The sequence below is a fragment of the Dermochelys coriacea genome, chromosome 16, assembly GCF_009764565.3.
Source record: "Dermochelys coriacea isolate rDerCor1 chromosome 16, rDerCor1.pri.v4, whole genome shotgun sequence".
In the NCBI taxonomy this organism is placed as follows: Eukaryota; Metazoa; Chordata; order Testudines; family Dermochelyidae; genus Dermochelys; species Dermochelys coriacea.
Genome location: NC_050083.1, coordinates 20,291,702 through 20,315,414, shown reverse-complemented (window position 1 = coordinate 20,315,414; position 23,713 = coordinate 20,291,702). Strand labels below are relative to the sequence as shown.

Here is a 23,713-nt window from a genome sequence, read left to right as displayed (position 1 = left end):
AGTCAATGGGAATCTTTCCATTGACTTCAATGGATTTGCATCAGACACTTAGACCCAGGCATAGAAAACTGGCAGTCATTTTGCTGCTCTTTCGTGATGTTTGTTTGCAGTTTTGATTAGCTCCTAACCCCCCCCCCCGCCTCTCAGTGCAAGATCTCAGTCATTTTTTCAAAGCCAAAATTCACTAAAGACCACCGTGCCACCTCGTCCAGTCATCAGAGATTTCACATCTCTCTTCCTCCAAGCCACCAACTCATGATTACTAACCATCCTTGGAGTCCGTATTCCAAAAGGGCAGGGGGAAATAAGGCACAGAAGAGCTTTTAATGTAATTTAATTTAATTTATTATTTTGTAAATGTGAATTTTACAATTAATGATCACATCTGTTTTTTTTTAATGGATTTCTCATCATATGAAAACAGCTATGAGCACACTCCGAACTCTTGGGGTTTATTTATTGTTTTAGTTACTGATATATTGTGTCAGCCATGGCTACAAAATAACAGTCTTAACTATACGGAGTAACAGCACATAAATACTAGTGAATAATGCACAATTTAAAAAAGCTAGCGTCTTTCGTGGCTGAGACAGTTGAGAAACGTAACTCAGTGATACTGTGAAATTTTTCTTACAGAACAAAAAGTTTTTTTTTAAACAGTCATGAATTACAGTACTACTTAATACCCTATACAGACTCTTTAAAAACAACCTTGTACTTTAAGTCTTTTTTCCAAACATTCTGTCCAAAGGATTAATGTTCTATTTGAATCAAGTGCCATCCACATGTTCAAGTCAAAAATATTTATACATTTATACTTAGGTTTTTTTTGTTTTGTTTTTTGTCTGCTAAAAATAGTATTGCAAGTTTTGGCTTTTAATTTGACATAAAAATCACAATCGTGTGCAAAATGCTTAGAATGGAAGAAACTGATCAGAACACTTGAAGGTTTTCCAATTTGAGTGCTTTAGACTTCAACATTTTTTTATATTTACTTTTTTTTTAAACCCTCATTTTTATAACCATATCATAGCAAGCCCTGAATATCTTGGGCATGGTAATAATCATGTCTGGAGCTTGCTTGTTGACATAATGACAAATTTATACAGCAGGAACACTTTGAAACAGTAGTTGAAGCCCAAGACAGCTATGAACTCTCAATTTTCTGTTTAGAATTTACTGCCAGTAGAAGCAAACAGGGGTTGTCTATAAGTTTTCAGTTGGTTAATGGGCCATACACCCTTCTCCACTTGCAGCAAGATATTTCCATAAAAATAAGCAATCTCAACAAAACCTTAGCAGTAAAATGACTGAGGAAATGCATCAGTCCTTTGCAGAATACCATGTCTAGAATGCTATGGTACTTTAAACATGTGTTAAATAGGGAACAATTCCAGTTTTGTGTCGCTGTTAAAAAAAAAAGACTGTAATAAGATGAGCTTAATTCTTTGTTTCTCTTTCCATATTAAAGCGCTGCACTATGCAAGAGAATGAGTAAGAGGAAAGAGAAAGATTAAAGTGTATGCAATTGGGCGTGAATCCATTGGGAATTTATACAGCAATAATTCTAGCCCCCCTAGGAGAGTCTTCAGTAAGAACAGACTGCAAAAAGTTTACATTCACTAAGGAAGTATCAAAGCAAACAGTCCACAACACACGGCAAAGTGGACCCATTTTTTGCTTTTTGAGAATCTAAGGTGAATTTCTTCACGAGTTTTTCCTAGTCAGCCCCTTTCCAATATGTAAAGAGCAGCATTCTTAGGAAAGCACAGTGGGCCTGATTTTCTTCTCACTTTCACTGGACTTCCAACAGTGTAACTCCATTGACCTTAGTGGAGTTACTACTGATTTCCACTGGCATATGTGAGGAGATCAGGTCCAGAAAGACTGGGCAACCTCCAATAAATTAAAGGCTTGGCATTGATTCAACCCTGCAGTAAGGAGGTGCATGGTGTGACTGCCTATCAGTTCGTTAAACCCCATCATATTTTGATAACATTTTCGTTACGAATCTTAGCTAAAACTGGAATCGCACACTATTAACACACAGAGATAGAGATACAGTAGAAGGTCATGCTACCCTTCTACACAGCAACTGTAATTTGGACATTGTTCTTTAATTTGAGCTAGCAAGGAGGAGAGAGTCCGGGATCTACACCATATGGCAACTGCATATAACTTGTAAGCTTAAATGCCATTCAGTTTTTTCAAAAGGTGCTTGATATAACTTTAGATATATAATATACATGTAATATTGCTAATAGTCAAGCATATGAATAAAGGTGCAGACATACCATAAATACTGATGCTTCGATTTGTACTACCAGATCTAGATGAATGCAGTTTCATATTCACATTATAAAGCAGCCCCAAATTCTATGATTTAAAATTCTACGATCTATGTCGTAAACAAAGAGGAGGGAGGATTTGGTTATGATCTGATTTTCTTAATCTGTTTTCCTGGGAAAAAATGATCAAAAAATTCTAAGGCACTCAGGAAAGCCCCATACAATCAATGGACTGCTCTGTTATCACTTTACATTCAGTATTTTAAAGGGATTATTTTCCCCCAAAGAATACAATCAACATCCATATACATTTTCAAACATATCATTAATCCTCCACACACAGGAAACATTAGTGCAAAATGCTTGCCCTCATCTACCAGATAAGGAAAAAAACCTCCACCCTTCACATTTTAAAAGTTTGCCTTCCTAATTTAAAAAATAAAAAAAATAAAAAATAAAAGAAATTACAGGAAGTTGTGCTAGATATAAAAATATATATTTTTTCACTGTGCAACTTGACTCTCTTCTGATTCTCTGTCCTAAGCCATTCTAAATCATTCAAGTACTTCTGCTGCTAATTCAGTCTAGGGTCTCCCAGTTCAGGGCATTAGATGCATTTATTTTGCAGTTAGGTTGGTCCAGAGAAGCTTTAGCCAACTGTGAATCTCAGTTGGAGGGTTCAGTAAATTTACCAAACACTAAAAGTGCCACACAAAAGGTGGGGATTTTTAGTATTATTCTGAAAAAATATATAAAGGGATAGTCAGTACTTAAACTGTCATTTGATTATAGGACTGAACTCCACAGGGCAGGTATGTAAAGCAGAGACTTAAATCTTGTATCTCTATTTCCCAGCTCATTTAATCTCAGATTTAGGAAAGTCGCTGACTTGCAATGAACTCTGCCAAGTAGCTGAAGGATTTTCAGTGAGAACAGAGGCTCACTGCGAACACTGCTGACCCACCAACCCTCATTTCATATGGGATGTGCTACCATGAGGTTTTGGGTCAGTCTATTAGAGACAGATTCCCAGCATTTATCTGGGGTGACAGTGAAATGGCTAAAGAACTGGACCAGTCAATTCCCTGAAAAAAGCAGCCTCATGCAAGTCTACTTCTATGGTCCCTAATAAGATTTGTTCCTAGGGCCATATCTTGACAAGTGGTACATAAGCACCAATCTACTATGCAGCTCAGAAGGTGCATACTCTGTGTGATATTCTGCCAGCCACTTGGATAAACATGCAAACAGAGCACGGGGCGAGCTCTGGGAACTGCGTGTAGGAGAGAATGGGCATTTCAAACATAGCAAGAGGAAAATTTTCATTTGCAGAGGTGGGCAAAGTGAGGCCCACAAATGCCCTGCTCTTTAATACACAAAAACAATACCCACTCAACCAAACAACTTTGCATAGGTCTTAAGGGCACCAATCCATGTGACTGGGGAGGGCAGAATACCAGCTCAGTTATATCTCAAGAGAGCCAGATTCAAATCATACACAATTCAGAGCTACACAAGATGTAAGGTAGAATAGACCCCGCTGTGTATTTTATTCAGGGCAAATTGAGAAGGAAGTTGGAACACCTTAAGTGTTGGAGAACTTTGCTAGTAAGATGCAAACACAGCTTCAAGTATTGAAGAAAAAAATGGCCAAAGGCTGGGTCACCCCCTATTCTCTGCTTTTACATACAGAGAGGAGTAAACCCCTGAGCAAAGCGCTGTCTGTGAATTCAGTTACCAAAACCAACTCTAAATAGCCATCAACAGCCTTTGTAAATGACTATTTGTGCACTTTGCACTTGTTCATAGTTTCAAACTTTGTTTTTACAAGGAATTGTAAATCACTTTAAAGGAGGCATTTTAGTCACGGTAAAAACAAATGAAAACAAACAAAACCAAGCCGTATTTGGCTTTCATATCACTCCCCCTCCCCCGAATCTTAAAAGCATTCCAAGCTTGGCATTATCAAGCATCAGCTTCATGCCGATGAGCACCTGGTATTTCCCTTTTCTACATACACCACTGTCTCCATGCTGGCTCTCAGCACATACTCACAGCCTCCCTGACTCCCATCCACGTAACCTTGCAATCCTCTCTCGCCTCTGCAAGTCGGACAAACTTAATCATGGAACTCACGCAAGAAGCACAGTAATGAGAAGCACAATCCGGGAAGTGCGTGCCATGCTTTGCACTCAGTATGTTTTCAGAAGTTGTGGGGATGTCGTTACTTTCAGGAAAGGTTTACTGTCACTCTGGAGATTTTCTGACCTTCGGTTTCAAAAATGAAAGCACTCAGAAGTCGTCAACATAGAGAGAGCACACATGTCCACCCATAGCTCTGGAGGACAAACTTCCATTATGACTTGCTCATATACCTACATACATACCAGCTGCCTCTTCACTTACCACATGGTTCTAACAGTCAGATGTAACACAGTGTGTGTTATTGCATAATAATGCATGCCTAAGTGTCTTGTTAGACACATGGCCAAGAAGGCAAAGTGCCATAAAATGTATCCAGAAGGGCATCGAAAGGATTTCTTTTATAAGTGATCAAATATTTCCCCTGGATACTCTTTCCATGAAGAGGTATTTGGAGTGAGAAGGTAGAAGGAAAAAGCACTTCATGGAAGGATAGAACCAAACACTATGAAAACAAATCTGATTTTTCCCTTTGTATTTAATATACTTTAAATGTTAAAAACACAGGGCAGGTTATAGGCCTCTTTAGGAGTTTACAGACTGTGGCAGCTGTCAAGGAAACCAGGTGTTTCAACCTAGGCCAGTCTGACTTTGACAGACATCTTTGGAGGAAGAGTTGCTATTTCAAGCAAGTATGGTCTCTTTGGAGTAAAGTTTTCTGTTGTTTAGAGTAAAAAGAGCGAGGTGGCTTTCTGTTCCTGTTGCCAGTAATACTGCTTTTGGAGGGGCTGAATGCATCCTCTTAAGTTGACAACTACATTCTGCTGTGTGGCCTGGGGAAAACCAGTTTCCTGAAAGCTACTGTAGACTTTTGGCTCCTGCAGGGCCCAGTTAAATTTTAAAAGGGGTGGGTGGGGAATCTTCATTTCTTTAACCCTATCATGTGCACCTAAATGTGAGGAAGGGTGTGATCAATGGTGCATTCCAACCAGTGGATAGCTATTATTAGTGCATGCCTACAAGTTAAATCAGATCGCTCCCTCACTCCAAGCCATGTAACAAGCACACCACTGGAAACTAAGGTCATTCAAACCATTACCAGGTATGGCTGAATTCTCACTGAGGCTCACTCCATCTGCCTGCTACACTTACTTCCAAGTAACATTCCCCTACATCCTTTGCCTATACCTTTTTAAAGGAAAAAAACAACATATCTATCTAGATCTAGATCTGTTTTCCCATTTCTGCAGTTCAGTTTCTCTTTGAAACTGTTATAATCTGTCTCAGCGATTGGACTGATATAAAATATTGAGTATTAGCCTAGTAAAGAGGTGGCCAAGGGGTTGCCCGATAAGTGGGTCAGCCGACTAACTGTTCGCTCTCGTCATTGCCACAAGGTAAAAGAGGTGGCAGGAGGAAGTCAAGTTGTAGAAGCTGATTAAATCAAGAAGGCCAGTAGTATAAAGCTACACCATGTTCTGGCAAGGGAGGGTGGGGAAAAAGGAGTAGCTCTAGGAGAGAAAGACAGCAGTCATACTGAGGGAGAGCATCACACCCAGGGTCTCAATCTGCAAGTACCACGCAGTCCTCCCGACTCATACAAATATAAAATAAAAGGTGTGGCCACCCCATCCTATAGCAACTAAAAAAAAATAAAAAAAATCAGTGGACAAACACTGAAGAGCCCTCTGAACTTGGTTACAGCATCACACTTAGTAAGACTAATGTTAAGAATCTGTTCTCTGATCATTTAACAACAGAAGTTTGTTTGTTTGTTTTTTTAGCAATTCCCCTCCCCACCCCACCCTGCCTTGTTAGAGCCAATTGTACAGACAAAAATGACTAAGTCAGATGACTTCTACCTTAACACATCTTTCTTTCCTGTTAAGTGATGGTAAAACTTTCTCTAGAGGCAGAAGTTAATGACGGCTTTACTACGGAGCTGAATAATGCATGGGGGGGGGTGATGATGCGGCGCAGCAGCGGGGAGCGTCAAGCTTTTTCCTCCCCTTCTTTAAAAAAAAAAAAAATAGCTACAATCTTACAGGCTAATCTCAGGAATATCAAAAAGAAGTCCAATATTTTTCTTCAGTAGGTTGCCATAGACCTAGTCATTTACAGTGTAACGAATGCGATTATTTCCTTCATAAATTTTAAATACAAGCAGAATAAAAATCACATTTTTTTCAGGCAACAGTAGCAGTTCAGTAGGTAAGTGGCTTGATCACATTTTTTTGTATTAGTAATGCATGCAAGCAGCTTTAGTATTACAGATCCCTTATAGGTCACAAACTCTTTTATAAAGTCCCTCCATAAGTACCATCTTGTCTTCTCACGGGAGTTTCTGGCCGACTAGTGGAACCGGCACCTTGTTCGAAAGGCTGTGGAGTGCTTTGGGTATCTGATGCCATGGCATCTGTTCCAGCTGCCTCCTGTATAACAGAGCCAGCCCCTTCGGCATCCTCACTCTGTTCAAATGATTGGTTGGATCCATTGCTTAGATCGACATTTACTGTGTTAGTTCTCAAAGCTACGATAGTTCCCGAATCACTCCTCCTTTCTGCATAGATTCGCTGCTCAAAGACTTGAGCGGTGCTGGGCTGGAATTCCGGATCCAGGGGGACACTGTTTGTTGTGGAGCCCATGACTGTGCGGTACATCTCCATCCCCTCTGGCAACATGGACTTAATCTTCGGAAGCCAGCGCTTGCGGACTCGTCGGGCGTTGGTGCACATATCGGCTGCGATAACATTCATCTCGCTTTCCTTAAAACTTGGGGCAAAATTCTGACAATACACTGCAAAGACAGGGACACATATCACTGAGGACTACTACAGTAAGCAACACAAAGTAGTTTGTGTGATCAGAGTCTTTGTCCCATCTCAGAACTGTACCACAAGACATCAATAACATGCAGCTACGGTTATATCTGACAGAAAATATATGGTTTTATCACAAGAACATAAATTATCATACTGGATAACACCACTGGTTCATCTAATCCAATACCAGTTTCCAGTAGTTGTACCAAATGCTATAGAGGAAGGTACAAGAAATCCCTTGATGGACAATTATGGGACAACTTATCCATAGGGGAAGTTTATTGCTAAAACCCAGGCAGTTACCAGCTGGCTTACACACTGAAACACGAGAGTTTGTATTCCAGGTAGTATCCCTACTATCCAATAGGCAAATTCATGCCTTAAATTGCTCCCAAATTTTCAAGTAGGAGTTTACTAGACATTTATTTAGAGGTAAATCATCACTAAACATGTTGTGGGCAGAAGGAGAGAGTTCTGCAGCAGCGATGAATGGGATGTTATCAGGACAGTAAAGGTACACTATCAGTCTCTGTATCAGGTGACTACTTCTTGGTGGTCACTTCGTTCAGATCTCACTGTATATTTGGGGTATTCAACTCATTTCTTCATTTATCTATCAGTACTTAAATGGGTAACATAGAGATTAAAAATCCCAGGATTTTTCTGGACATAGAGTCTTGCCCTATTGTCCGGAATCCATTTGGCCCTGTACTATGATTTCAGGGCATCCATGGCTATTTATCAAAATTCCCCTGGAAAGTGCTGTCAACTCCTACAGCTGTAGGGGAGGGTGCCCAGTGCCTCTTGGGAGGTGCTCAGCACCTTGCAAGACTGAGCTTTTAGTAGGAAGGTTCTTCCTTCTCGGGGACTTGGGCTTTGCTTTGTAAAGCACCACAAACAATTAATACAGTCCAATATTTCTGACTTTTACATATCAATGTCTTTTGCTACCTCTTTGCCTCCCTCCACGCCCTACAGATATGCAATTGGGGCTAGAAGGCCCTCAGAGTTCAGCAGCAGAACAACAATTAGGGCGAGGAAAGATTTATTTAACAGATCCAAAAAAAAAAAATTTCACTCCTCTTTCATCTTGTAGTGAGATATTTACATAAATATTTACTACTATCCAGACAGAATCCACTGAGGGGGAAAGTATGAGAGGACATTGGCTTGCACTATACATCAAGCATATATTAAATGGGCTTCACTGTTCTAAAACACCAGCTTTTACTAAACCACAGAGTTCTTCACTTGCAGTTGACACCAAGCACCATTTGCTCTCCTAATATGCTTCTTTTATTCAAAAGAATTACTGTAATAGGCAAATTTTAACCACTTGTTTTGTGCATTGTAGGGACATATTTTTAAGTATAAAAATTCTTTATTTTTTTTTTTAGGATGATAACTCTATTAGGATTTCTACATTGTGATCATTAGTTTTCCCATATTCAGAACACAAGAAATGGGCCAGCTAGTATAAATCAGCATAGCTCCACCGGCTGGCGCTACGCATTTAGATATCACAAATACAGAAATTAGTTCTTAGCATCTCCAACACTGAATCACTGAAGTTAAAGAGCATTATTTATTAGTTAAAATGTATAGTCTCTTACCTTATGGTCTTTTGGGACAGTTTCAGTTTTTGAAACACTTGATCCTATTACATTATCAGCTCTAAAATGGATTTTAGATCCTCTATGGATAAACTGCTTAATATTATACAGAACCTTGGTCAGTTTCCAAGTTTAAAAAATGATTTTAAAAAAAGCTATTATTGTTTATGTATATCCCTTTTAAAATGTAATTATTTGCAGAAAGACTCCCTTCTTTACTCATAAAATAAAAAAAAAAGATTTATAAACAAGCATTTTCATGGAAATAGGCTGTGAAACACAAATGCTTATACCCAGATGATGAAATAGATTAATCCACATTAACAAATTCTGATGCAGACTGCATAATTTCTAATGATCAGTCGCCAATTTACTCATTAAGAACAAAAAACTGTGTGCCATAAAGCAGTGGCTCTGAACCAGGGGTATGGGTACCTCTGGGGGTACCCAAAGGTCCTCTGGGACGGGTTTAGGGGGGTCGCAAATCCGGGACTGGCATTAACAAGTGGCATGTAGGGCAATTGCCTGGGATCCCATGCCATAGGGGGCCCGCAGAAAGCTAAATTACATGCTTCAGCCCTGGTGACAGATTTTGGGCTTCAAACAAGACTCACAAGTGAAAAACAACCTCAGTATCGCACTGAAATGTAAGTACAATACTTCTATGCAATGGATTTATTTTATAATTATATGGTAAAAATAAGTAAGCCATTTTTCAGTAACAGTGTGCTGTGACACTTTTGTATTTTTATGTCTGATTTTGTAAACAAGTCATTTTTAAGCGAGGTGGAACTGGGGGTACTCAAGACAAATCTGGAAAGGTTGAGAACTACTGCCATAAAGCACTGCAACTTTCAGGCACAGCTATGGCCAGGATCAAGGAGGAGCAGACAGAAGCACCAAGGGCACATATGGAAATCTCTCCTTCAAATATGGTTTGGCTCTGATCCACATGGGTGGATCCCTACACCTACATGAATCTGGTTACAGACTCAGAGTTCTAGTTTATGAAAGTGTGAAATAACTTTACAACAGCCAGTTCCACAGTTATCAAGCATATAAGCCCATGAAAAAATATCCTGTTTCTTAAAAATCTCATCTACTAATAAAAGCATTGTACTGCAAAATTAGCGATTTAAAAAAATACCAAACAAAATTCAAGATAACGTGAACAATAATGTTCAGTTTCACACTGTGATATTGTCAAACACAAAATACTAACTTTGGACAAAAATTTAAAGTATTTTTAAAAAAATATCAAATGTTTAAGTGAAAAGATCTGAATGTTCACATAATCGATTTCAATGTATATATTCACAATTATTATACACTCTTGATGACCTTCCCCTGTTTAAATTTTAGCTCTTTCCTAGGCTTTTGTTTTTGCCAGACTGTTCTAACATGGCAGCAGTAAATCTCTCCCCCCTTACATTTCACTGCATTAAGAACCCTGCTGTCCAGGGGCTTCCTGCTGGGATCACTAGTGGAGGACCGAATTCCAGTTCCACAGCTATTGGCAAGTGTGTTCCTGAAAGAAAGGGAGAGAAATGCAGATCTTATACCCAGGATTTCAGGTAAGAGTGAAAGCTTACAGTGATGCAGAGAGATACTGTCTTGTTGAGTTTATTCTCTTTCAGATAGCAACCAAACTGAATATTTTTCAGTTGAGGAATCAGAAAAGCTGGCACTTCAGCTCATAGGCGCTGACTTCTTGCATGCTCTGAGACTCAAGCACCCACCAAAAAAAAACAGGGGGTGCTTTGCATGTGCAGGGCTGGATTAATTTTTTTTTGGCACCGCTCCCGGCTCCACCCAATCCTTGCTCAGTCTCTTCTCCCTGAGGCCCCGCATGGCTCTCCCGGGAGTAGGAGGGAGTAGAGAGGAGCGAGCGGGAGGAGGGGGTAGAGAGGAGTAAGCAGTGGATGGGGCCTTGGGGGGGGGAAGTCTTCAGGGCAGAGCGCGGGTGGAAGGGACATATCCTGGCACTGGGACCTCTTCTGTGTGTGGGCCTGGTGCCACAGCACCATTGTAAACCCGGTACTGAGCACCCATGAGCCAGTGTTGTTGACAGTTTCCAATCCAAAAAGCTACAGGAGACATAATATCTTTAAACTGGGACATTAGTGAAGACAACTTGTAGGTGAGTGCATGATTTTAATATACTGTAATTCATGATAATGTAATTATATAGTTCATTACTATTTTAATAATGATTAAATTGTTACGATACAATGATACACATATTCAATAACTGGAATATGAAAGAAGCGTATAAATATGCTGAAAATAACCTTCCCTCCAAAACTAGCAGAGCTCCCCTACCCCCCAAACACACACACCTATTCAAATGCACCCACTCGCAAAAACAAAAGTCAGCGCCCGTGCTCCAGACTAACCCACCATAAAGCAGAAAAGCAAAAACAAGTATGGGGAAAAAAGGCTCAAATTATTTTTTTTGTAAAGTATATTTAAAATATAGGAAACACTCTGAGGTCCTTAATACCTGGTATAAACTCAAAAAGGAACATACCGGTCAAAGAAAGTGGCTAGAAGACGTCTCAGAAGAACCTTATGTTTGACACCTGCGCATAGATGACAATTCATGAGCTGCCCCCGGGTGATATAAACACCTGAGCCTGCAAGAGTTAAAGTGTACAGAGTTTAAAATCCACAGCCTTATTTCCCTAAAGGTGTAAATCCCACTACAGAATGCAACACAAAACATTTCTGTTTTCCTATTCAGACTGCAAACTCTTCAGGGGAGGGGCGGTCTCCTACTATGTGTTTATAAATCATCTGGAAAAAGGGATAAACAGTGAGGTGGCAAAATTTGCAGATGACACAAAACTACTCAAGATGTTTAAGTCCCAGGCAGACTGCGAAGAGGTACAAAAGGATCTCACAACTAAGTGACTGGGCGATAAAATGGCAGATGAAATGCAATGTTGATAAATGCAAAGTAATGCACACTGGAAAACATAATCCTAATTATACATATACAATGATGGGGTCTAAATTAGCTGTTCCCACTCAGAAAAGAGATCTTGGAGTCATTGTGGATAGATCTCTGAAAACATCCACTCAGTGTGCAGTCAAAAAAGCGAACAGAATGTTGGGCATCATTAAGAAAGAGATAGATAATAAAGACAGAAAATATCATATTGCCTCTATATAAATCCATGGTATGCCCACATCTTGAATACTGCATGCAGAAATAGTCACCCCATCTCAAAAAAGATATATTGGAATTGGAAAAGATTGAGAAAAGGGCAACAAAAATTATTAGGGGTATGGAACGGCTTCTGTATGAGGAGAGATTAATAAAACTAGGACTTTTCAGCTTGGAAAAGAGATGACTAAGGGGAGATATGATTGAGGACTATAAAATAATGACTGGTGTGGAGACAGTAAATAAGGAAGTGTTATTTATTCCTTCTCATAATACAAGAACTACAGCTCACCAAATGAAATTAAGAGGCAGCAGGTTTAAAACAAACAAAAGAAAGTATTTTTTAACACAACGCACAGTCAACCTGTGGAATGCCTTGCCAGAGGATGTTGTGAAGGCGAAGACTATAACGGGGTTCAAAAAAGAACTAGATAAATTCATGGAGGATAGGTCCATCATGGCTATTAGTCAGGATGGGCGGGGATGGCGTCCCTAGCCTCTGTTTGCTAGAAGCTGGGAATGGGTGACAGGCTGGATCACTTGATCATTTACCTGTTCTGTTCATTCCCTCTGGGGCACCTGGCATTGGCCACTGTAGGCAGACAGGATACTGGGCTAGATGGACCTTTGGTCTGACCCAGTGTGGCTGTTCTTATGTTCTTATACAGTGCTTAGGACAACAGGGCCATGATCTCAGTTGCATCCTCAAGGGACTACTGTAATGCATATAAATAACAGTAATCATGGCTGGGATTTTCAAAGAAGCCTAAGTGAGTTAGGGGTCTATGGGATCTGGGCACTCACCCCGTTGTGAGAATCCTAGTGAGAATCGCAGCCCATACTAATAATCTCCTGATTTTATCCAAACAGAAAGAAGATCCACTGCAGTCTGGTGAAAAGATCTAGTTACGTAAAAGACACACAGTGATATGATTTATTTTATTTTAAAAATGATCCATAGCAGACTACCACCATCCTTCCAGAGCAACCATCCATTTGGCCTTTCCTTCTGTCAAGGAAAGAGTTGTAGAATACACATTTAGACTAAAAAAAAGAAGGCTGGCATGGAAAAGATATATATTTATTTTACAAATCCATTTATTTCCAAGAAACACAGCACAACCCCCGCTGGTAATTTTGGTGAGCTGGGAATTTAGTTTCTAGTGCCTAGGAATTGCTGGGTCTCAAATATATTGGCTTTAAGTATGCAAATATATTGGCTTAGAGTATGTTTGCAGGTGAGAAATCAACCTTGCTAAGTAAGCTTTACAGGTCCAGAGGTTTGGAAACAGACTGTCAGTGTTTTATAGTAGGTCTCTTTACCCATTCATTATCAAACACTTTTATATAGCACATAGCTTGCAAAAGCAAAACCTATTGTATGCTTCAGAATCTGCCTGCTTACACAAAGATGTGGATGTGTATATTTTCTTTCCAAGCACACAGTTACAATATAAAAGTTATTTTTTTTAAATAAAGCTTAAATAGTAGGTCATATGTAGAGCTGTAACAGACTAAGTTCTTGCAGAAACCAAGATATACAGGAGAAATAAAATTACTTCTTGCATTTCCAGGAAAGCCTACACATGACTAGTTCTATACTTACCTTTAAAATGAAGAATAAAAGAATAGTTAAAAAATGAGTGGGACAGACTCTGAGTAAACCTGGAGCAACTGCATTGAGCTCTATAGAATAACTCCCGATTTTCAGTGTAGAAGATCAGCGTTTGACCCTTTTCCTCTGTGGGGAAACGGAGAACTAAACAACATCTGTGCTGTCCTAGCGCAGGCGGTAAGATGACTGCTTGATCTTTCACCAGGTGATGGTTAGCTCCTTTCCTCTTACACACATTTGTTGAATATAAGGGTAAGGAGGGGAGAAGAGCAAGTGGCACTGTGGGATTTCTGAACCTTGCAGCTTCTCTCAATGCTCGGTGCACTATATCTATCAATCCGCTTTATGATGATCATTTCTAGAGAAATCTGTCAAAGTTTTCAGAATCAATTACGGCATGAAAAATCTGAGATGAAAAAGTATTTAGTATATGGAGGTTACTAAACTTTCACTGAAAGATTTTTCTTATGTACTTTGGGCAGAACCACGCCCCATCGGTTTTTGCTAAGTTTGAAACTGTAATTAGCCGCTGAGCCTTTATTCAGTAAAGTATTTTAAGAGATAAGCCATCAGAGAGAAAATCAGATTCTACCAAGGGTAACTCCACTTTAATAAATAAAAAATAATATCTCTGACAGTGGCTGCCTGGGTTAATCTACTTTTTTCCAGATTGAAAAATGTAAATCAAGCAAAGATGCCCCAAGTCAATTTGCAGCTCTCACTGTGAAAATAAGTTGATGTTTTTAAGTCTTGCATAAAATGTAAGCAGATGCTAAATGAATATTCCAGCTACAAAATAAATACTTGTGGTTTTATGCTATTGTACAGTGGGTGCGTTTTATTTCTGCCTTCCACTGAAGAAAATATATGTCCCTGATTAGAAAGAAACCTGTCTAGCTAATATTTGAAATTAACATTCCTACTACAGGCTGAAAATAAATGTGTGCTATTCATAACATTGTATCCAAGATATAAAACGGTCAGAAAGAAAGGACAACTGGTTTGGATAGATAGTGTTAATTCACTTTTTCCCTCTGTAACATTTTCCATCAGAGGAACTCAGAGCACTTGACAGGTATTAATTAATCCTCACAACAACTTGTGAAGTTAGTAAGGACCGTTATATAGGATTCACATCACCTGAATAGAGTCACTTCTTGGGTAGAAGACAGCAGTTCATAACACTATACAACAGTGGAGGGCATATCCAATTGAATCTGCAATGTGCACTTAGGGAGGTAGACTGTAATTACCCAAATTGGAATTTGGTCTGGACATCAAGATCAACACATCACTCTTACATACAGTGCCATGAGATGTTTAATGGCCACTAAAGGACAGGACTACAGTTTTAAGTCTTGCATATTTTATATCCATCTCCAGCTCTACAACTCCAATATATCAAACCTAAACAGTACCATCTCCCAGCTTTCTCAATGCCTAGCCAAAATATGTATCCGGATAAACAATAGCTGGATTCGGCTGAACCTAGAGAAGACTGAGAAGAAGCTGGTAGAAAGAGGGAAATGCTTCAAAAAACCTTGCCTCCTCTCGAACATCCCCCACTATCAAGGGGATCTGTCCTTAGAATGTTAAATTGGTTTCCAGCCTTGGGATCCTACTGCCTTACTGCTTGCAAAAAGGGACCAATTCCATCTGTGACTAGCCAGAAGATTACAGCCTCATCCTTGCCACAGACACACCAAATGTGTCACTAGGGATCGATTCTTGCCATTCATATCTAGGGAGAAACCCACAAGCCCAAGAGTATATTTTTTTTACCCACTATTAAAGTTTTTGTTGTTTTAATTAAAATCCAAAATGTCTAAATTTGTGTTCATTTCTATAAATCCTACTTCCACTGCTCTGTAAATCTTAAAATTTGATAGGTAAAAAAAGTTTAATTTTTTTAATATTTGAAGCGAAATTAAAATACAGTTGTGATACAGCCCATACCAATCAGGGAGAATACAAGCTTAGGGAATTTAATTAAATGTTAAATTAATTCAATTGAATAACTCCTGCTAATGACACATTCTTCTAACAGTGAATTAAAGGAAATTTAAGATGTTCTATCTTCCCCCCACACTGATTAGCGATGGGTACATTTGTTCATAGTAATACACAAAAAGGGAAAATGTGCATACAATATGTTTGATTGCAACTAAGGTTCAAGGGAGATAAGGGGTAAAATCTAAAAAGAAAAATGGCTAATCTTCAATCATTCTAATGTAAAAAAGAAATAAAAGTTATTACCTGCAACAAGTTCAAGTTTTTCTCCGGGATCTCCCTCCGAGTAGAGTTTTGGGTGGCACCGATATCCAATTTGACTGATAAGACTTGCTGGGAGAGCAACTAAATCACGTCGAATGAGGACACAGGAACGACTCTCTAGTGGAATCTGCTCTGGCTTCTCTTGAGCCACTTTAAAAAGAATTAACAGGGAGAACCATTAAATGCTTTTAAGGTGCAGGATCCAAATGAACACAACTAGATTTTGATGATTCAAGATCTTTTTCACAACATTGCTCTTGAAAACAAACAGTCATCTACTCAAAAAGCATGATCATTTGATATGCGAGGCAATGGACACCATTATGCTGCAGCCAGGGCTAGTATCTGTGATCTTCAGAATGAAGTTTCTCTTGTCCAGAAGTTTAAACCTAAGGCCTTCCTTTTTTCTTGCTCTCTTTCAGAAAGAAGAGCTCCTACAGGAGCCTTGCCTCGAATGGATTCTGAGAGAGGGATTAATGTAACCTAATAGTGCTTTCATTTATTTTTTTTAAGTGTTAATCATTTAGAAAAATTGCTATTTCTGAACATCTGAGATCACTGTCTAAATGTGGACAAGTATACAGAATCAGCTTTCTAAAGAGAAGACACAAACGACTGTATGCAACTAACCAAAAATAAAATGTTATGCAAATGTATTAGAGGTTTCCCAAATATGCCATAAATTGTGCATTTAGGTTAGTAGCTACTTCACTTTTATAACTCCTTTTCTTTAATCTTCTGCTGCTGAAAAACCTTATATACACGCTGAACTAACAAAAGTTAATCTTAGCAACTCAATATTATCCGTCAGCACTCACTTTTCTAAATCAAAATGTGATTCCTAGGTTTCCTTTCCTCACCCATTCCCAGTTCTAAGTGCATAACATTTATCTCAACACCACCAAAAAACCCAAGGTTTTATTAAGCTTTAGCTTTTAAAAAAAACTACACTGAAATAATAGGATATTGCTGTGATTTCCCTTAAAACATTGCCTTATATACAATTGATGGGGCCTACCACTGCCTATTAGCAGATGTTAATACTGAAAAGCTAAAACAAATGAGTTTTATTACAAACAAACACTGCACAATGCTAGGTTTTGTGAACATACAGAGGATTAGCTTTCTAAAACGTATTTATAATGGAAGTCCATTATCATGCTTAAAATGACCTATCACAGCAAACGAGGACTCATACAAGTGTGCATAGGTGCCAACCGCTCATCTACAATATATTTTAAGCATTTATAAATTATAAAAATATATCCAATTGTATAATGCTCTACACCTTGATCAACAAGTTTTGATAACATTTGTCAAACTCTATACATTTGATCAGGACTGCTCCTTGAAAAGGATAAATACAGCCTTAGTACAATTGGGTGTAGATTTATGATTCTATAAAAAAAATAGTTAGACAAAAGCTTGGATCAAACATGCAATCACTTAGCCTCTTAAATGTATCTTACTCTCATTATTTTGATGTTTCCCATTCTTCAGGTAGAATAGCAAATCTGGGGACTTTTGTGTAGATGTTGCTACAGTTACCACAACAGAAAAGTTTCTTTTACAAAGAAATTAGTGTTCTAACTAGGACATATCCTGCAATGTTCTATTATTATGTGACAGCACATTATAGGACAAAAAGTTGTAAAAGCCAACAAAATGTAAGGCTATATTGAGTATCAATATATTGCATTATTATTCTTAGGTGAGAAGCCTTTTAAAATGGAAAGATTTTGTTTGTATGAGGTGTGTGGTTTTGTTTTAAGAATCATGGCATCAGCAAGTATCTCCTAAAACAAGATCATCTCAATGTACCAGTACACCCAGAACAACAGCCTGGCATTACCCTGAATGGATGAGGAACAAATAGTGGAAGAATAATCCAGATAACATTTTAAAGCATAATTTCTCCTACCAGTATGGCCTGATTATCTATGCAAAGTAGAAGTATTTTGTAATGCTGATGTGCAGCTCACTTACATAACAAATTTTCAACAACAGAAATAATTCTCTATTTCAAAGCTCCTATAAGGAGAATTTCCAAATTTTCAAATGCACTTTTTTAGACTGAAATTGCTCATTCTTGCAGTGGAAGTATCTAAAGGGGCTGGTATCTTGCTGGTGCTTTTGGACATTGAGAAAGGAAGGATATTAAACTGAAAAATATTACAAGTATTTAATTTAAATAAATCAAGAACTGGAGAGCATTTTATCCAGCACTAATAGTCAGACAAAAGCTACTCTAGTCTCCTTACAGTCCCTTTGGTTTTGCCAAAATTGCTCAGATAAACACATACCAATATCACAACTGCCACTTCAAAAATATATCCTGGGGACTGGTTCGGGGACACCGCTTGCTTCCAGTTCTTCTCTCCCATTTAGAGCCCATGAGAGCACATATATACTGTACACCTTTGCATGTCTCCCTATGACAGGGAAGTATTCAGATATAGCACAAATACCACACACAACATTAGGGGATATGTGGGTCACTTAGGTTAGACGTCTGATGTCCTTAACAGATGCTGTTCAAGAAAAGGATAGCATATGTTTAGGAGTCAACAGATTTCAAAATTGGGCAGCAGATTTTTTTTAGTGAAGCCACAATGTTTTTGAAATGCAAGAGCCATAGTAAGGGATTAAGATTAGGCCATATTATTTCACATTGCTTGTGTTAATTGTGGGCAAGCTTGCCATAGAAAGTGTTCCAGCAGCTTATCAATTCTTTCTACACAGTCATGGTTTATACTGCTGATCAAAGGCGTAAAGTACCACATACACAAAAACAAAACTCCCTGCACTATTTGTTTAAAGCTGCAATTTTAATTAATGGCTTTGAGTGAAAAATGCAAAAACTATTTATTTCCACTTTAAAAACTGGTAGAGAGTAAACTGTTAAAAGGGTAAGAACAAAAAGTTGCGCATAGAGGCATTAATTTTCACAAGGGCTTTTAAAATGATTCCATGTTAGTGTCTTTATAAAAAATAAAATTAAAGTAAGGTTAAAAAGCTGGTGTAACGGCAGAGAAAGTATCCTTGAACAGTTGCAGCCAACAGAGCAAAAACAGAAACATTTTACAACAGAGACTGTAGTTTCTGTCATACATCTAAATACTTATATATTCTAAACAAAAACATTTAGATTGAGATTGGTTAATTACTATTTTTCATAATCACATAGATGTGATTTTAATTTATCTTGTTAGATAAAGTTTGTTAACAGCTTTAAAAGTAGGCAGAGCTAAAACATGATCCCCCTATAAATGAATTAACAAATGCATCCGATGAAGTGAGCTGTAGCTCACGAAAGCTTATGCTCTAATAAATTTGTTAGTCTCTAAGGAGCCACAAGTACTCCTTTTCTTTTGGCGAATACAGACTAACACGGCTGCTACTCTGAAACCAATAATTATTTGCACGTACAGAATGCTTTTCATCCATATATTTCAAAGCACTTTACAAAGGTTGGTAACATGGAAAACTGAGGCATATGATGGTGATGCATCCGATGAAGTGAGCTGTAGCTCACGAAAGCTTATGCTCAAATAAATTTGTTAGTCTCTAAGGTGCCACAAGTACTCCTTTTCTTTTTGCGAATACAGACTAACACAGCTGCTACTCCTACAGTCATACAACTAGTTTGGGAATAGAACCCAGGCCCTCTTTCTCCCACTCTTATATTTTGTACATTGCACCCAGCTTAGCTTTTATGCATTTCTTTTTCAAACTAACTGTTGTAATTGCAGGAAGTTAAACAATATACACAACACTCAGACCAGCAAACAAACTGCACCAGATGACAGACAGTGGATTGTAAATTTCTGTGCATGTCACACAGAGTGACTCTGAAGGTACATCAATTTTTGGGCCAGTCAGTCTTGATACTGCAATAATAAATAATGCAAAGAAAGCAACATAACGCAGTCAAGTGACTGTACTGCCCTGGTATTTGGTAACTTCCTAGAGTAACTAATTCCAGCTGAAGCTGGTGTCAAGTTCCATTTCCTGAAATCCAACTACTTGCTCTGAAAAACAACTTTAAGTAATAGTACAGACAACACTGACCTACCCAAGTTGTGTTTTTGGAGATGCATGCACACACAATATTGAGAAACGTCAGTGACGTTTTGGCAGAAAAAATATTCTTCTGATTTATTTTTAAATGCCCTGTGTTTAAACATAGGAACCAACAACAAGGTCATAGGTGAATTAACATTCTCTTTTCTGAAGCTAAACATCGCATGAGACCTCAGCCAAAATTTGTGCTAGAAAAAAAACCCCACACAGTGCAATCCAGATTAATCCATTCTAATATAATTAAATACTGTTTCGCTTGCTTATTGCCTCTGTCTATAAAAATTCTCATTTATATATGGACACTTACCTCATTTGTGGATTTTGTTTTGGTTAAAGAATTAGTACAACTCAAACAAGATTAAACAAACTTTACCAAAGATTTTGGTCTTTTTTAATGCTACTTCAATTCAACATATATTAAATTACTGTACACAGAACTGTAGCATAAAAAACCAGGGTACAACACACTTTGGGGTCCCATGTTTTCAAAGAAAGCGAGTCTGTTTGGCCTTTATGCTCTACAGAACAGGATAGTATTCACTTCTAATTAATTTGTATCTTCAGAGGGCAGCTGCTCCTCTTCCTTTGAATGAAATGGCAAACAATGTGAAGTATTGTCTCATATAGTTTTGTACTAGACTAAGAAAGCAGCTTACCAGCTAACGCAGAGGAAGACAAGAAATAATTAAAAAGGGAGTAGTAGCTATGAAGCAGCACCAATACATTTTATTTACACACATACACAAATATATATTTGGGAATGAAACTTGGAAGGGTTTCATAACATGCAGCAATTGAACAGGACACATCCAGGATTGGAGTATAGAAAACTACCTCAAAGCTACCTGATTAGATGAAAACTTTATGCCATTTTGGGAAGTGCTGAAATTAATAGGAATTACTGGCACTCAACAGCTTGTGGCACTGGACCCTTCCAGCACCTGCTTGGTGGTGCCAAGTGCCTTGTTCCACACGCTCTTAAGATGCACTCTGCTTTGCAGAGGTCTGTTACATAAGGTCCTCCATTTCTAAGTATCACTGTTTTAGTTGACAATGGGCTCTTACAAACCATTAGATCTTAAGAAGTATTTTATTATTACCTTTTATTACACAGTTGTAAGAAGCAATAATCCAACTGGCTATACATTTGTAAATATTATTCGTGTGATGTTAAAAAAACTAATACAAATTAATTAGTATACATATAAAAACCTTAAAAAAAGTAGAAGTTATAAGCAAAAATGAAATTCTGATTACCTAGACAATGAAGAACAGATTAACTGGCAGGGCTTACAAGAAAGGTAAAAGGGGGACAATTGTACCTGAACCCCAAGCTCAGCCCCCTCCCCATGTCTGTAACTGGGTGAAACGGGAGGGGCTGCAGCCCCAGCAAACGATGTACCAGGGCCTCAAATTTCTCTTGACAGGCTGTTAATGGACCTAGTGGACATGCATCAGTTCAGAAAGAATGACAGTAATATGTCAGTGGCCAACATTTTCACACTGGGGTGCCCAAATCATGCAGTTAGGTGCTTACTTGGATACCTAAATAGGTGACCTCATTTTCAGAGGTGCTGAGCACCCATGTCTCCCAATGACTTTAATGAGCATTGCGAGTGCCCAGCACCTCTGAATATCAGTGCCGAGATTTTGATGTCTAATTTCAGGCATCCAAATTTGAAACTGTTGACTGTACTCCCTAAAGGCCAGTTGCTTTAATATCTTCTTGGCTCTTGCCAACTCAAAGAGCAGAAATACCAATTCCCCCTTAGAAGTTCACAACTCCAGAGGTTTTCATCTGGATTCTCTTCTTAGTCTTCTCATTCACTATTCTACAGGGTAGGGAAGTATTATTGTTCCTATGTTACAGACAGAGAACAGAGAGAGCAGCTGAAGTTACTTGACCCTGGTCACGCAGGAAGTGTGAACTCAGAAGTCTTGGGTCCTAGTCCATTGCCTTATCCACAAAATTATCCTTTCTCAACTAAAATGGATGACTGAAGTTTGGAAGCATACACCTAGTTGCCCTCTCTTTCCCACAGAGTCAGACTTTTCCTTTCAAACAAAGAGTTTACAAGAATCCCTATCTCACACTTGCTAGGTAGCGGACATGAAAACAGTACCCAGCATCTGCAGCTATTTTCACAGATTCTTAGTAGATTTACTGGCAAGTGGTATGTATGTTTATAGAAAAATACACACGCGTGTGTGCACACAAGAAGAAAAAATGATAATATAGTCCACCATTGAACTATACATATTTTACTAATAGTGCTATTTGCAACAGTATACTCAAATGTAGAGGTATGATGTTTGTCCTATTTATACACAGAATTAATCTGGAAGTACAGGAACAATATTACTGGTTTACAAATGCCCATATCTTGCCTTTGTTTCAGATCTCAGACAGGAGCGAAACATCTGCCAGTCTAAAATTAAATATCTGCGTTTTACTGTGAAGAAAGAGGAACTAGAAGTTTAATGCCAAAAAAGGTCTGAAGCAGAATGACACCCATGTGGATCTTAAGTTTCCTTAGGCTGCTGAGTCCTTAATAAGAAAGAGAATTTCTTGCCTGCAAGTTGTTTTCTGTGGTTGATACAAGTTCAGAACAATTCACATCGATTAGACAGGAGGCAGCCAATGAAGCCAAAGATTTCTCCTCTAGTCAGCATTACACCTTCCCCCTTTTTCCCTCACAGGCATTAGAGGATTCCCACTTTTACAATAAGAAGCAGATAAGACCAGCTCTGTCTGATGAGTGTGATGCTCTGTTCATTTCAGACGCACATTTTTCTCCATCTCCTCTATGTTTGTACCTAGTTTGGTGTTCTTTTATATTTCCTGGAAAATATATTCATTCTTGGCTTCTATTGACTGCCTCCTAATGGTCAGACTACTCATTGATCTGTATCAGAGGCAACTGAATCAAAGAATCATGACTGCGGTTAAAACAAGCAGTTTTATAAAGATTGCAATTATTTGGTTTCAAGATGTTCACGGGATCATTGCTACTGGCTGTGGTTTAAATGGTAACATATCTTTTCTAAGCTTGGTCTGGGATCATCTTCATACAGTATGCCATGTATCCTCTCACTAAAGGTTTTGGATTGTTTCTTGCCCTCTTTACTTACTGTCAAGAAATCAGAGGGCCAGGAGAGAAAACTATTTTCTTAACTAATTACTGCAATTGTATCCTATGACGGCTATTTTAGATGAATTTTTAATGAAATGTGCATGTGTCAGTTTGGTATTTCATAACTTTCAGGTCCAGCCTTTATACTCTAGCAATTTGTTGCATGAGGATTTAAAGACACTTGGTGCAATTTCACTTGTGCCTGTTGAAACGGAATAAAATCAAATACACCTGCTAAATAGTAAGGTGACTGAAAAGAATATGGTTTGATATTGAAAGATGATGAGCATCTGCAAGTTCCACTGAAATCCTTTCAGGATCAGGCCCATGGTGCTACAGGTAAAGCGATAAGTACTTTGCTTTTGTTTAATATCCTATCTAGCTGCATACTTCTCAAATCAAATACTAGATCCCATATGAAGACTAACTAGTTTCTTTAAGCCCTAAATGTTCTCCAAGTCTAGACCTATTTACAGAATAAAGAGCCACCACATGGAAATGCTATTAATGCACACACAAAAGTTATGCAAATCCTGATGATGATGATAATAATATCATCCAAAGCCAAACGCA

The 23,713-nt window shown here is 38.4% G+C and overlaps 1 protein-coding gene across 6 annotated transcripts in view; it reads right to left on the bottom strand.

The window, feature by feature from the left end:
- Nucleotides 1–329: 329 nt before the first annotated feature.
- Nucleotides 330–23,713, bottom strand: part of NACC2 (NACC family member 2) — an 82,658-nt gene continuing 59,274 nt past the window's right edge. For all 6 annotated transcript variants that reach the window (XM_038374892.2, XM_043498550.1, XM_038374893.2 and 3 more), the window contains exons 3-6: nucleotides 15,906–16,073; nucleotides 11,396–11,501; nucleotides 10,296–10,393; nucleotides 330–7,227 (exon numbers count right to left, since the gene is read on the bottom strand). In XM_038374892.2, coding sequence (XP_038230820.1) covers nucleotides 6,728–7,227; nucleotides 10,296–10,393; nucleotides 11,396–11,501; nucleotides 15,906–16,073 — 872 coding nt within the window. In that variant the 3' untranslated portion in view covers nucleotides 330–6,727. The remainder of the gene's footprint in view (nucleotides 7,228–10,295; nucleotides 10,394–11,395; nucleotides 11,502–15,905; nucleotides 16,074–23,713) is intronic.